This window comes from Muscardinus avellanarius, assembly GCF_963383645.1.
Source record: "Muscardinus avellanarius genome assembly, chromosome: 17".
NCBI lineage: Eukaryota > Metazoa > Chordata > Mammalia > Rodentia > Gliridae > Muscardinus > Muscardinus avellanarius.
The window spans coordinates 29697244-29709313 of NC_137803.1; the positions used below are offsets into that span (position 1 = coordinate 29697244).

At 38.7% G+C, this 12070-nt stretch overlaps 1 protein-coding gene across 2 annotated transcripts in view; it reads left to right on the forward strand.

Moving 5' to 3' along the window:
* Positions 1-12070, forward strand: part of EPG5 (ectopic P-granules 5 autophagy tethering factor) — a gene marked incomplete at both ends in the record, with an annotated part of 104642 nt that overhangs the window by 78837 nt on the left and 13735 nt on the right. Inside the window, 7 exons of one of the 2 annotated variants that reach the window (XM_080714842.1) lie at positions 1272-1466; positions 3028-3241; positions 5530-5675; positions 6500-6701; positions 7225-7297; positions 8801-8907; positions 10439-10614. In XM_080714842.1, the coding sequence (XP_080570968.1) occupies positions 1272-1466; positions 3028-3241; positions 5530-5675; positions 6500-6701; positions 7225-7297; positions 8801-8907; positions 10439-10614 (1113 nt within the window). The remainder of the gene's footprint in view (positions 1-1271; positions 1467-3027; positions 3242-5529; positions 5676-6499; positions 6702-7224; positions 7298-8800; positions 8908-10438; positions 10615-12070) is intronic. The other variant, XM_080714843.1, reaches the window with a different exon arrangement.

Below are 12070 nucleotides of genomic sequence, written 5' to 3' on the forward strand. Positions count from 1 at the left end.
CAATAGTGTTCTATGATACAGATATGTTGTAATGTATTGAACTAATGATCTAGATGGTATTTAGGTAGTTTTATTTAGATACAATAAGGCCAAGATAGATATTTTTATATATCTCTGTGAGCTTTTTAGACTTTTTAAGGATAATTTCCTAGAAATATGATTGCTGTGTCAAAAGGCTATGATGTATTGTGTATTTAGCATGTGTTGTACATAGCATTTGCTGTATTTGCTGCAGTGCCCCCCTGGGAAGTCTGCATCTGCTTACACTACCAGAACAGCGTTTGAGCTTATTTTATCATAACCAATATTCAAAATTGTTTAAGGTTTGCTATTCTAATAGGGAAGTGGCACATCATCATTTAAAAAATTTTATTTCTTTAAGTACTGTAGGGTCATGTGTCTTTTCATATGTTTAGGATTCATTTACACCTAGAGTTTGGATTGCTGGTTGTCATCTTCAGCACATTTTATTTTGGAATTTGTTCCTTTTTGATACTTTGAAAGAGCTTCTCAGATTGTTGAGTTCTAAGAATGTATTAAAAATATGTTTTTCTAGTTTATTTTTTTTCTTTAATTTTATGATTCCCTTTGCCTTATAGAAATTAAAATTTAACATAGTCACATATTAGTCTTTTTTATTATTTCTGCCTATGGTCAATCTTATCAAAGCTTTCTTGACTCTCTGATTACTGCAATATTCACTTATATTCTTGTTATTTTTTTCCCTTGGTACCGAAATTGAACCCGGGTGCATTCTACCTCCGAGCTACACCCCAACCCGTTTAAAATTTTTGTTTTTAAATAAGGTCTTGCTAGGTTGCTGAGAGACTTGCTACATTGCTGAGACTGTTCTCAAACTGCAATCCTCCTGTCACAGCCTCCTAAGTACTGGAATTACAGGAGTGCACCACTACACTTGACTACATCCTTATACTTTTAAAGGATTATAATTACTTTGTTATTAGAACTAAGTTAAAACAAGGCAAAGATATCCGAATTACATATTAATTGTGAAAGTTAGCTTTGTAAAGTTATTAAATACACATCTTAAAATTCATCACCTATAAGTTTCCTTTTGCCTTGGTAATCATTTCAGCTGCATTACAAATTTCTGGATTCAGATTACCACACTATCATCTACATTGGAAATGATAGACTTACCTATGTCTTTATAAAATTGCTTCATTTAGAAAAAATTTCTTCCACTATTTAGTAGCCTTTAAAAGTTGGGGAGAGGAGAATTTGGTGATATTTCCTTATAATTTTTCTAGGTGTTTATCAGTGGCACTAAATCAGAGTGCAGGAAGCTCCTTCAGACCATCCTGAAGAACCGAAGGCTGTGTTCTCTCTTGTCTCCTTTCTTCACTCCCAACGCTTCCCCTGCAGAGTTCATACAGCTGTACGAGAAAGTGGTGAAGTTTCTGAGCGAGGACAACAGTGATGTGATTTTCATGCTGCTGACCAAGGTGAGAGGCGATTCAGTCCTGATGCCATGAAATGAAGAAGCAGTTGTTGCTTCCCACTTCACAGACATGGAAGGAACCCTGGCAGTTCGGTTCCAGGTGACCAGAAGCTAACAGTCCTTTTCACATTTTTTTTTTTTTTTTTTTTGGTGGTACTGGGGGTGGAACCCAGGGGCTTTTCTACCTCCGGGCTATCCTCCCAGACTTATTTTATACTTTATATGGAAACAGGGTCTCACTAAGTTGCTGAGAGCCTCACTAAGTAGCCGAGGCTGGCTTCGAACCTGTGTTATCCTCCTGTCTCAGCCTCCCAAACACTGTGATTACAAGCGTGTACCACCACGCCCGGTTCTTTTCCACATTTTTGTATGATCTTTGAGCAACCTGATCCTACAAGTTTCTCTTAGGGGACTCCTGTGGGGATGGGGTACTGATTGTGTAGTGTAGCGCAATCATATTCCACATAGTCTAAAAACAGTTTTCTTCCAGAACTGTCTTTGTTTTTTGTTTTTGTTTTTGTTATTTTTTTTGTTTTGGTACTGGGAATTGAACCCAGGGGTGTTCTACCTCTGAGCTACATCTCCACCCCTATTTTATTTTTTATTTTGAGACAATGTCTCACTAAGTTGCCCAGGGCTTTACTAAAATGCTGAGGCTGGCTGGGAACCAAGTACTGGGATTGCAAGAGTGTACTGCCACTGCTGGCTTAAGTCCTGTTTTAAAACATAGTATAGTTTTGAAAACATTTATGATTTTAGTTTAAAAACATTCTTTTTGTACATTTACTCTGAATTTGTGCCTTAATTGTATTTGGTAAATTTGTTGTAGTATGTCAAGTCTCCTATATGTACAATACACCAGATCTAAGCATTTCTTTTTCTCATTTTAAATGAAGTTTTTACTTTGTGAGTCTAAGGCAGTGAATTTACTTTACCAGTTGAGAATTTTAGAACCTTACCTATTGTGCCTTCATTTATTTCTCTGACATTTATGAAGCAATAAAACCTTGGCATATTTTAGAGCCCAGAGACTGATCTCGATCTATAACAGAGCAGAACATGTTTTATGGTCTGGGATCCTGGAAGGTAGTACCATAGTCTGAATTTAGCTCCAATACATGGCCATTAAAGTGAGACAGTTTCATAAAGTGGCTGCTTGGTTGAACTGCTGTGACCAGCAAAGGAATACCACAAGCTCTGACTCAGATCTTGGAGAAGAACCTTACTCTAATTATATAAATGGAAATGTATGGATGTTTCAGGAACAGGATAAAACTATAAACTAATAATGAATGGTAAGTAAGATTTTTATATTACACAACAAGCTCATTGAGCTAAGAAATTGCGTCTGAGATCCCAGAGTGAGGGAGAGTTGGTTGCACAATAGCACCAATTAGTGAACTTCTTAGATTCTTCCATGTTGCTTATACTTATATTTAGTTATAATTTGTATAGAAAGGTAAATGTGAGGTAATCTTTGACTTTTAAACTAAATTTACACAGACCTCTCTCTACTTAATTTTCTAGTGTAAATAAAACTGCTTCTTGTTTCTTTTTCTTTTTAGTTCGATCTTAAGCAATGGTTAAACGCCACTAAACCTCCTCTGTCTGATCGTACCAGGCTTCTGGAGTCCATTCATTTGGCACTTACTGCCTGGGGGCTTGAACCAGACGAAGATATTTTGATGCCATTTAATCTTTTCTGTAAGCACTGGACTTACCTTCTTCTCTACCAGTTCCCTGACCAGTACAGTGACGTTCTCAGGCTGTTGATGCAAAGTAAGTGTCTTCCTTTGATTGTGACTCGCTAGGTCTTGGTGAATATCTCACACCACATTTACCACTCGACTGGTGTCATTCACAAGTGTAAAAACAATATGCGTATGGGAGCTGAAGGTCGGTAGTCATTCCCCAAAGAAAGAGCTTGACGAATAATGCTCCAGAAGTCAACATCTGCAAGAACGGTCAGTGATTGTCCTGGGCGCTGAAGTGGACCCTGACCGCTCACGGCAGCACCTGGTCTTTGCTGCTGCGGTCCTCAGTGGCGCACGCACCTCTTTACTTTGACTTTGCATCTGTCCTGAAGTGGGGCAAGGCCCTCCTTATGCTGGGGACAGCAGGTCTGACAAGGAAGGGATGATACGTTTAACATGCCATTTGGTTTCTATAGTTTCAAATAGTGGATATATTTTGGGGTTTTGAGTTGTTTTTTGCTCTGCATTCTGTCCTTGAATGAGGTACTATTTATATTTGCCAAGATAAAGAGCAGCACTAAATTTTTCACATTCTTATCATTTCAGCCCCTTACTTCCTGCAATTAATCTGTAGAAGTGTTAGAGATTAGAGAAAGAATAAAGGGGCTAGTTTTGTTGTTAGGTTAGAGAAAGAATAAAGGGGCTAGTTTTGTTGTTTTGTGGTACTAAAGATGGAAGCTGGGGCATTCTACCTCTGAGCCACACCCCCAGCCCTATTTTATTCTTCTTTTTTTTTAAATTTTTCTTATTTTTTATTGGTGCATTCTAGTCATACATCTTAATGGGGTACAACATGGTGGAGGCATACATGCACACATCACCAATTTTTCTGTTTTGAAACAGGGTTTTACTAAGTTGCTGAGGCTGGCTGTGAACTTGTGATCCTCCTTCTTCAACCTCTCAAGCGCCAGCCATGCCCAGCCGGGGTCTAGCTTTTCATTTTAGGGATTTCATTAGGCAGAAGTGAATTGCAGTCAATGAGATGGCATTTACTATTTTTCATGCACATTTTTTATTGTTTAAAGATGTAATGGAAAACTTAGTTTTGCTTTATACCAAATCTTCATATTGTTTAGTAGATAAATTAATGATCTATTGTGTTGGGTCATATGAGGAATAATTTAGTATATATAGAGTCTTTCATTTCCAAAGCACTTTAAGCTCTTTTCCTATAAGGGCAAGTTGCAGAGTGTGTAGAAAATAGCAGTAGAGAAATGCATTTGTACAAATGTTAATGAATACAATAGCTAATAGTCATTCTACAGTTCTAAAATTTGATCAAGTATGTATTGTGAGTCCTTCCTGAAAACTCTTAAAGAGATTGTAAACTATTTATATAGGCCACCACTGACTTGTACTTAGCAGAAAATTTCTAAGTTCTAGGAAAAGTAATTCAGTGAAAAGCTTAAAAAATGACAGTATCACACTTCTTGGATTCATGACCTACCACCCTCTGCTTTCTCCTCTCTCCCATGCTACCATGGTGCTGTTTGTTGGATTCTAGCTTTGCTCTTCTACCCATTCATTCTCTTGCTTTCCTTGGTTTCCCTGCCATGTTCTAGGCTTGCACAACTCCCATACCAATAGCTTGAGTCTGGGCCTCTCCCCTGGATCCACACAGCAGAAGCCACTGGATACTCATTTCCCCTAGATGTCTCCCACTTCATGTATTTATTACAGCTGGCATCATCATCCTTCCCCTCAGACCTGTCCTTTTTAACCTCAGTTATCCTGTTCACTCCCCCCTACCACCACCCCGGTTGGAAAGTACTTGAGGTATTATCCCATCCTGTAGGATGGGAGGTTTGTAAGTAGAATTGGAACTAGTTGGCAATACTGGCCAGTGGTCTCCACATGCTGCCTCTAGGTGTTGGTTTGTCCACTGTAGGAGTAGAATTTTAGGGCTAGTAGGAGACTCCTCCCCAAGAGGCTAGATTCTGGAGTTGCGTTCTGCACCATCTCTCTCGTCCCATCACTGTTGTTTCTCTCACCTCTATAGAAAGCTGATGTCCTCCAGCCACTACAGCAGCACCTTTGCTGTTCCTTAGTCAGGGTCGAGACAAGGATCCCCTCCGGCTGCCAGCCTTATGGGTTTGGCACAGCTCACTCCCAGCCAGGTCACCAGGACATGGAATGTCAGATGTCCAGCTGGTCAGCTCTTTCTTTACTTGCTCTCTTCACTTTTGATATTCCTGTGAATTTGGTTTGGATTTTTACTTAGCTTGTATTGCTTTGGACCGTATATTCTTTGATTCAAGTTGAAATATTTGTGTGGGAAAGATGCTGACTTGTTTCTCTACATCTGCTCCCTAGGCTCTGCAGAGCAGCTGCTGAGCCCCGAGTGTTGGAAGGCCACCCTGCGAGCGCTGGGCTGCTGCTCCTCGAGCTGCCAGCAGGAGGCAGCTTCTGCTGAGAGTGCCACGCTGCCCAGCTCTCCAGCTGTTCTGTCAGACAAGCAGGTGTGTAGCTCGTGGTCACTGGTGCATTTGTGCATTACTTTTTCATTTCCCTTGCTGTACATTTTTTAAACAATTAGAGCACATTAAAAACTTTCTAAAAAGCTGCTTTGGGATAATCCCCGATTTAATTTAATCTTTTATTTTTGTAGTACTGGGGATTGAACTCAGAGGCTTTCTATACCTTTGAGTTATACCCCCCAGCCCAGTTTTATTTCTTACTTGGAAACAGGGTCTCACTAGGTTGATGAGAGTCTCATTACTTGTAGAGGCTGTCCTTGAACCTGTGATCCTTCTTTCCCAGCTTCCCAACTACTAGGATTACAAGTGTCTGCCACCCACTACACCTGGCTAATAATACTCTGTTTTGAGAGCTGCTTTTTATGCACTATCTTTCAGATCCTTGTGTTTTTGCAGCCTTTTGCTACCTCTGTTTTCCCTTTTCCTGAATCCCTTTTATACCCCTGGGATTTCTTGCGGGTATGTCCAGGCTGAGGCCAAGTACTCCCCATTGCGTAAGCTTTCCCTGCCCACCTTACCCTATCTGACTCAACCTGAGGCCGCTGGGTAGGTTTCCCAAAATGTGGTGTCCAAAAGAGCCCTCAGTTATACCAATTTGATCTCATATGGGTTCACATGAGAATTTATTTGAAATAAAAGCTCCATTGCTTTAGAAAAAGAATTGGAAATCCACTGATTTATTTTTCATGTTTTCCTTTTGTAACTATATTAAAAAGCCAAAGACCTGCTGTACTCCCATCACAATTTGCAGCAATACTCTGCTGACAAGCATTCAGTAAGTGTTTTTGATTGGTCAACTCTTCCAGGTAACAGAGACCATACAATGGCTTTCAGACTTCTTTTATAAGCTTCGGTTATCCAAGTTGGACTTTAAAAGCTTTGGCTTATTTTCAAAATGGAGTCCTTACATGGCTGATGTGAAGACACTCTTGGGCTATCTTGTGAAAAGGCTGATTGACTCAGAAATGGCTTGCTTGGCCCAAGATCAGTCTGCCAGCAGCAAAACAGGTAACGTGCTTTTAGTGCAACCTGGAGCAAGGTGTTCTGCCTTTCATTAGATGAGACTTGAATAGACACATTAGGAGATTTAGATTGTGTGTCAAGGAGAGGACATAGAAAATATATAGTACAGGTTTGAGCACATGTTTACGTCCTACAGGATGACTAATATGCTTGCTGCAGCTCATCCCCACCCTGCTTTGAGGGGCACAGCGCAAAGAAATAGGTTTCTATCTCTGGCTCCTCCTTTCTTTTATTTATCTAGCTAAGGACAGCATTCCAAATATTAAGCACTTATCTTGGGAAAAATGTACATTATAAAATTATCCATTACATTGCCTTATAATAAAAATTCTTCAATTCAAATTCATTGCAGCAGATGAAAGTAAATACATTTACTTACACTAAGCATATTACTTGTTTATCAATATAGGTTTATGGGTAAACATAATAACTACATTTTCTGTAAAATATTACCAGTGATATTGACAAAGGATGAACTTTTTCTTTTCTTAAAAATTTGCTGTTTTAGTGTTGAGATCCCTACATTCAGTAATCGTCCAGCTCTTTAAACCATGGATCTTGGTTTTAGAGGACAATGAAAGGTAAACAGTTTTTCAGATGCTCAATTTTTTTGAAATTTATTTACTTTAAGTTATAATGATGTTTGGTAAAGGTGATGGTATTCATAGATTTAATTTTTAACATAGGACCATATTTGAATTTAGAAACTACTTCTTTATAAAATTTAAGTTTTTCTACTTATGGAATTATTAGTCTGGGTGGTCAGAGATATCTTGATACTAATTTTGGAACAAAACAGACATTCATTCTTAATTTTCCCTAAGAAAGAATAATATGTTTTGGTACTTAATTTCAGAAAAAAAAGATGCTAGTCTCCTGATGTTTCTCTGAGGTTTTGATAACACTAAAAAAATAATGTTCTCTACTTCAGTTATTTTTGGAACTAAATTGACTATCAAATTTTGGGGTTGAAATGACTTTTTAAAACATGAAACTCTGCCATTATATAAAAGCAATTTGAAATACATAGAAGTATAGAGCTATCAAAATAAAGTGAGTTGCCTGATGTATTTTTTTTCTTCTCTAAAAGTATACCAACAGAAACTAGATAAACCTGCGAGGGATTTAATAAAAATTATAGCTATGGTAAACCTTGCTTTTGTCGTTATTGATGTTGTTGATATTGAGGATTAAACCCCAGGAGTGTTCTACCTCTGAACAACACCCCCAGCCCTTTTATTTTTTCTTATATTTTGAAATGGTCTCACTAAGTTGCTGAGAGCCTCACTATTTGCTGAGGCCATCCTCAAACCTTCGATCCTCCTCTCTCTTAAGTACTGGGATGGCAGGCATGTGCCACCACACCTGGCTTTATGTTTTCAGAAACACTAATTTGATCCTAAGCTTAGGTCTTTGACTCTGTTTCAAAATTCTTTGCATTAATCCATGCTTCAAGAGCCCCTTCGAGAAAATATGGAAGGTTCTGGATTTTTGCTTTTGTAGAAGCTTCAAGGTTTTATAGTGACCATATATAGATTGGCCACAGTTTAGGCTGCATGTTTATTTCCAAGAATTAATGGAACTTATTTTGATATTAAACTTTTTAGACCAGATTCAGAAATTAAAGTGTTCATATGAAGAACTTCCCTAGCTATTTCCTCTTTGTTAATTTTTAGCCATCTTTTTGCTACATCAGTTTTATTTTACTCATACTTCCAGTAGAGAAAACTATTTGCTAAAGCCACCTTAAGGTATTTTTATAAAGTGTTTGGAATGTAACGAAGATATTCAAGGGTGTAAATTGGATGTAAAAAGATGTTAATTTAAAGGTTGTTTAGTTATCACACTTGAAATTTAATTGCACTGGAATAAAGGCTAGGAAGGAGGGGAAGTAAAATTATATGGTTGATGTTACACACTACAATTTGCCTCTAGGAATTCACAGCCTTTGAAGTGGTATAATGTGTTTCAGGGCTATATAATGCAGGGTTTTCTAGGACGTAGGCCAGCCCTAGACTCTAGGAACAAGAGTGATTTAGTCATGGGCACTTTGATTTCCAAGCTTGTGTTTCTTTTCTTTAAAGCAGCCAACAGCGACATTATCCCTGGCTGGAGAGTGATGCTGTGGTGGCCTCAAGCATTGTGCAGTTGTTCACGGACTGCGTTGACTCACTGCACGAGAGTTTTAAAGGTAGGACAGTACACGTGTGTCTGGTTAGCATTCATTTGTTTTCCCCTAAGTCATTCCGTCATGCTTTTGCCTCTGCTTTCCTACTTTATTTAATTTTATTTTAGTTGGTAGATAGTGACTGCAGATAGGTCATTAATACAATTACTTATTGTTAAGTTTGTAGCCTCTTAGCCAGTTGTATGCCTGTAATCTTAGTATTGGGGAGTCTGAGACAGGAAAATTGCAGGTTCAAGGCCAACCTCAGCAGCTTAGCGAGGCCCTCAGTATGTTAGTGAGACCCTTTTTCAAAATAAAAAATAAGATAGGGCGAGGGGTATAGTTTGGAGGTGAAATGCAGCTGGGTTCAGCCCTTAGTACTACAAAAAAAAAAGTTTGGTAATTTCTAATCTTTTTTGTGAGGTTCCTCTGATTGTCATTTATGGAAAATTTGAAGCTATTTTCTCTTCAGATATCCTCTATGGTTAGTTTTTTGAAAACCCTCCTTACTGTTTTCCGTAGTCTCACCAACAGTGTGTATGAATTCCCTTTTCTCCATATCTTCTCCAACACATATCTTTCATCTTTTTTTTTTTTTTTTGCATACTGGGGATGGAACCCAGGGGCATTCTACCTCCGAGCTATACCCACAGCTCTATTTTTCATTTTTTATTTTGAAACAGGCTCTCACTGGGTTGTAAAGGGCCTCACCAAGTAGTTGAGACTGTCTGCTAACCATGATCCTCCTGTCTCAGCTCCCAAGTACTGGGATTACAAGTGTGCACCACCACACCCGGCTATCTTCCATCTTTTTCGTTTTTGGTGGTACTGGAGTTCCTGGAAACCCTTCTACCTCCGGGCTACACTCCCAGACCTATTTTATATATATTTTTAAATTTAGAAACATGGTCTCTTAAGCCAGCTGAGGCTGGCTTTGAACCTGCTCCATCCTCCTGTCTCCACCTCCCAAGCGCGGGGATTACAAGCGTGCGCCACCACGCCCGGCTCTTCCATGTTTTTGATGAAAGGTATTCTAGCAAGTATGACATGATGTTTCTTTTGTTTTTAACTTGCATTTCTGTAGTGATTAGCAATGCTTAGAATTTTTTTCACATATCTATTGGCCACTTAATATGCTTTTGAGAAGTGCCTGGAACATTTTCTTTTGAGGAATATTGAATTCCTCCAAGGCGCAAAGTGAATGAAGCACTAACCACGTGAGACGGTACATGCCAAGGGCAACGCACGAGAGAAGTGCATTTGAGTAAAAAGGCCATATTTCTAGAAATTTTGAAGAAAAAATGATTACCCCTACTGTCTCCCACACCAGCTTTCACTCCCAGTTACCTACATAAGTAAAGTACCAGTCTCTATTATCTGCCAGTGGTTCTCCTCCCCCACACATGAAAATCTTTGGGTATATATTGAGAACCTTAGATTCAGACTTGTAGTTCCGTTTGTGTTTTGTATTAGCTTTGGATTTTTGTTTGTGTGTCTGTTTTGTTTTTGAAAAGACAAGCCAAAGGTCTCTAGCTGTATTTTATTTAAATTCTAGACAAGCTGTTGCCAGGTGATGAAGGAGCCCTTCAGTTGCACCTGATGCATTATTGTGAAACGTGCACGGCACCGAAAATGCCCGAGTTCATTCTGTATGCTTTCCATAATGCATACCGGAAACTCCAGTGGAAGGACCTGCACCCCGACCAGCTGCTCATGGAGGCCTTCTTCAAAGTGAGCCCTTCCCCCCTCGCCGCAGCCTCCAGAGGTCTGCTCCCAGGAGCCTCCTGCTGACTGTGGTTGCTGTGCACAGGGCCCGTGTGCGCCAAAGTGGGCTGTGCAGGCATTCAGTGTCACCCCAGTGGTGCTGTGGGAGGCAGCAGCCCATGGAGATAATTTCATTGTGTTTATTAGTGGATGATTAGAAAATACCTGCAGGACCATTTTTAAAACCCAGAGACTGCCTCTAATATGCCAGTCATTCCCTAGACTTAAGTAATACTGTTTTGTGAATATGTAGTTAATGACTTTGTCTTGCTCAGTCTTCATTGGTATTTTTGTGTATATGTGTTTTTCTAGGATATTGGCATTAAAACTATTTACTGTTAACTGTTCCATTAAGGCAGAATTTGAATTGGTACTCAGGCCATTAATTTCTTTTAGCAGTTATGTGTATGTGAACAGTTAGGTTATAGGGGATAAAAACGCATTGTAGCAATGGATGATGCATCATAATTAGTCCTGACATGATCTGAGAAAAGTACCAATAAAAGTACGTGTAAGTCTTCAGTAGAAGCAATAATTACAAAAAAAAAACCAAAAAACAAAAACCCCGCATACTGCAGTGAAACATATACACCGGTCAGGCATTTAGAACTGATTTTGCTGTTCTTACTGAGTCCTTATTTTTAAAAACCCTTTATAATCTTGGCTTAGGTTTTTTATGACTAGTTCATTAGTCATTAGTTAATTTGCCTTTACTCTGAACTTAATGTCACATTTATTATTGAGACACTCTTAAGTGCTTTAAGTGATAAAGATCTGCAGTTATTTACGATGATTAGTAAAATGTACTGGGGTGTTTTCATGCTTTAATGAAACCCCACCCACTGTGGCTTTTGTCAGCCACTCTTCTGTGGCTGAGCTGTAAGGAAGCCAAGGGCAGTTGTTTTACAGAAATAAAAGGCCAAAGAATGACTTTATAGCTGCATTTAGTAGATGAAGCAGGCACTAAGTTGGTATTTCATCACCATTATGAACCAGAGACAAAATTGGTTTAAAGAGCTGTAAGATAGAGTTTTAACTTAGTGGGCAGCTTCCACTATAAGACTTACTAAATTGTAGATGGGTCTGGCAAGGGTTGCTGTAGATGCTCTATCCATAGGAGTTTTATTATAATAATAGGTAGCCCTAGCCTTCCCAGAAGCTGAGTCTATTTTAATTTTTTTTGTATCTTGTTAGCATAATAAAATGTTTTTTGTAAGGCTAAGGGTGAGGATCAAGCATAGATTATAAAGGAGAATAAAGAATTGTTTCCTAAGATGGAAGAGAATTAGTAGCTAGCATAATATCACTAACGGAAAAGGTGAGTCATTACAAAATTTCATTATGATCATGATTTTTATAAAGAACTTTTAATCTTCACTTTGAAAGGAATTTTATGACCTAGCCATATTTTGTTTTAACCAAA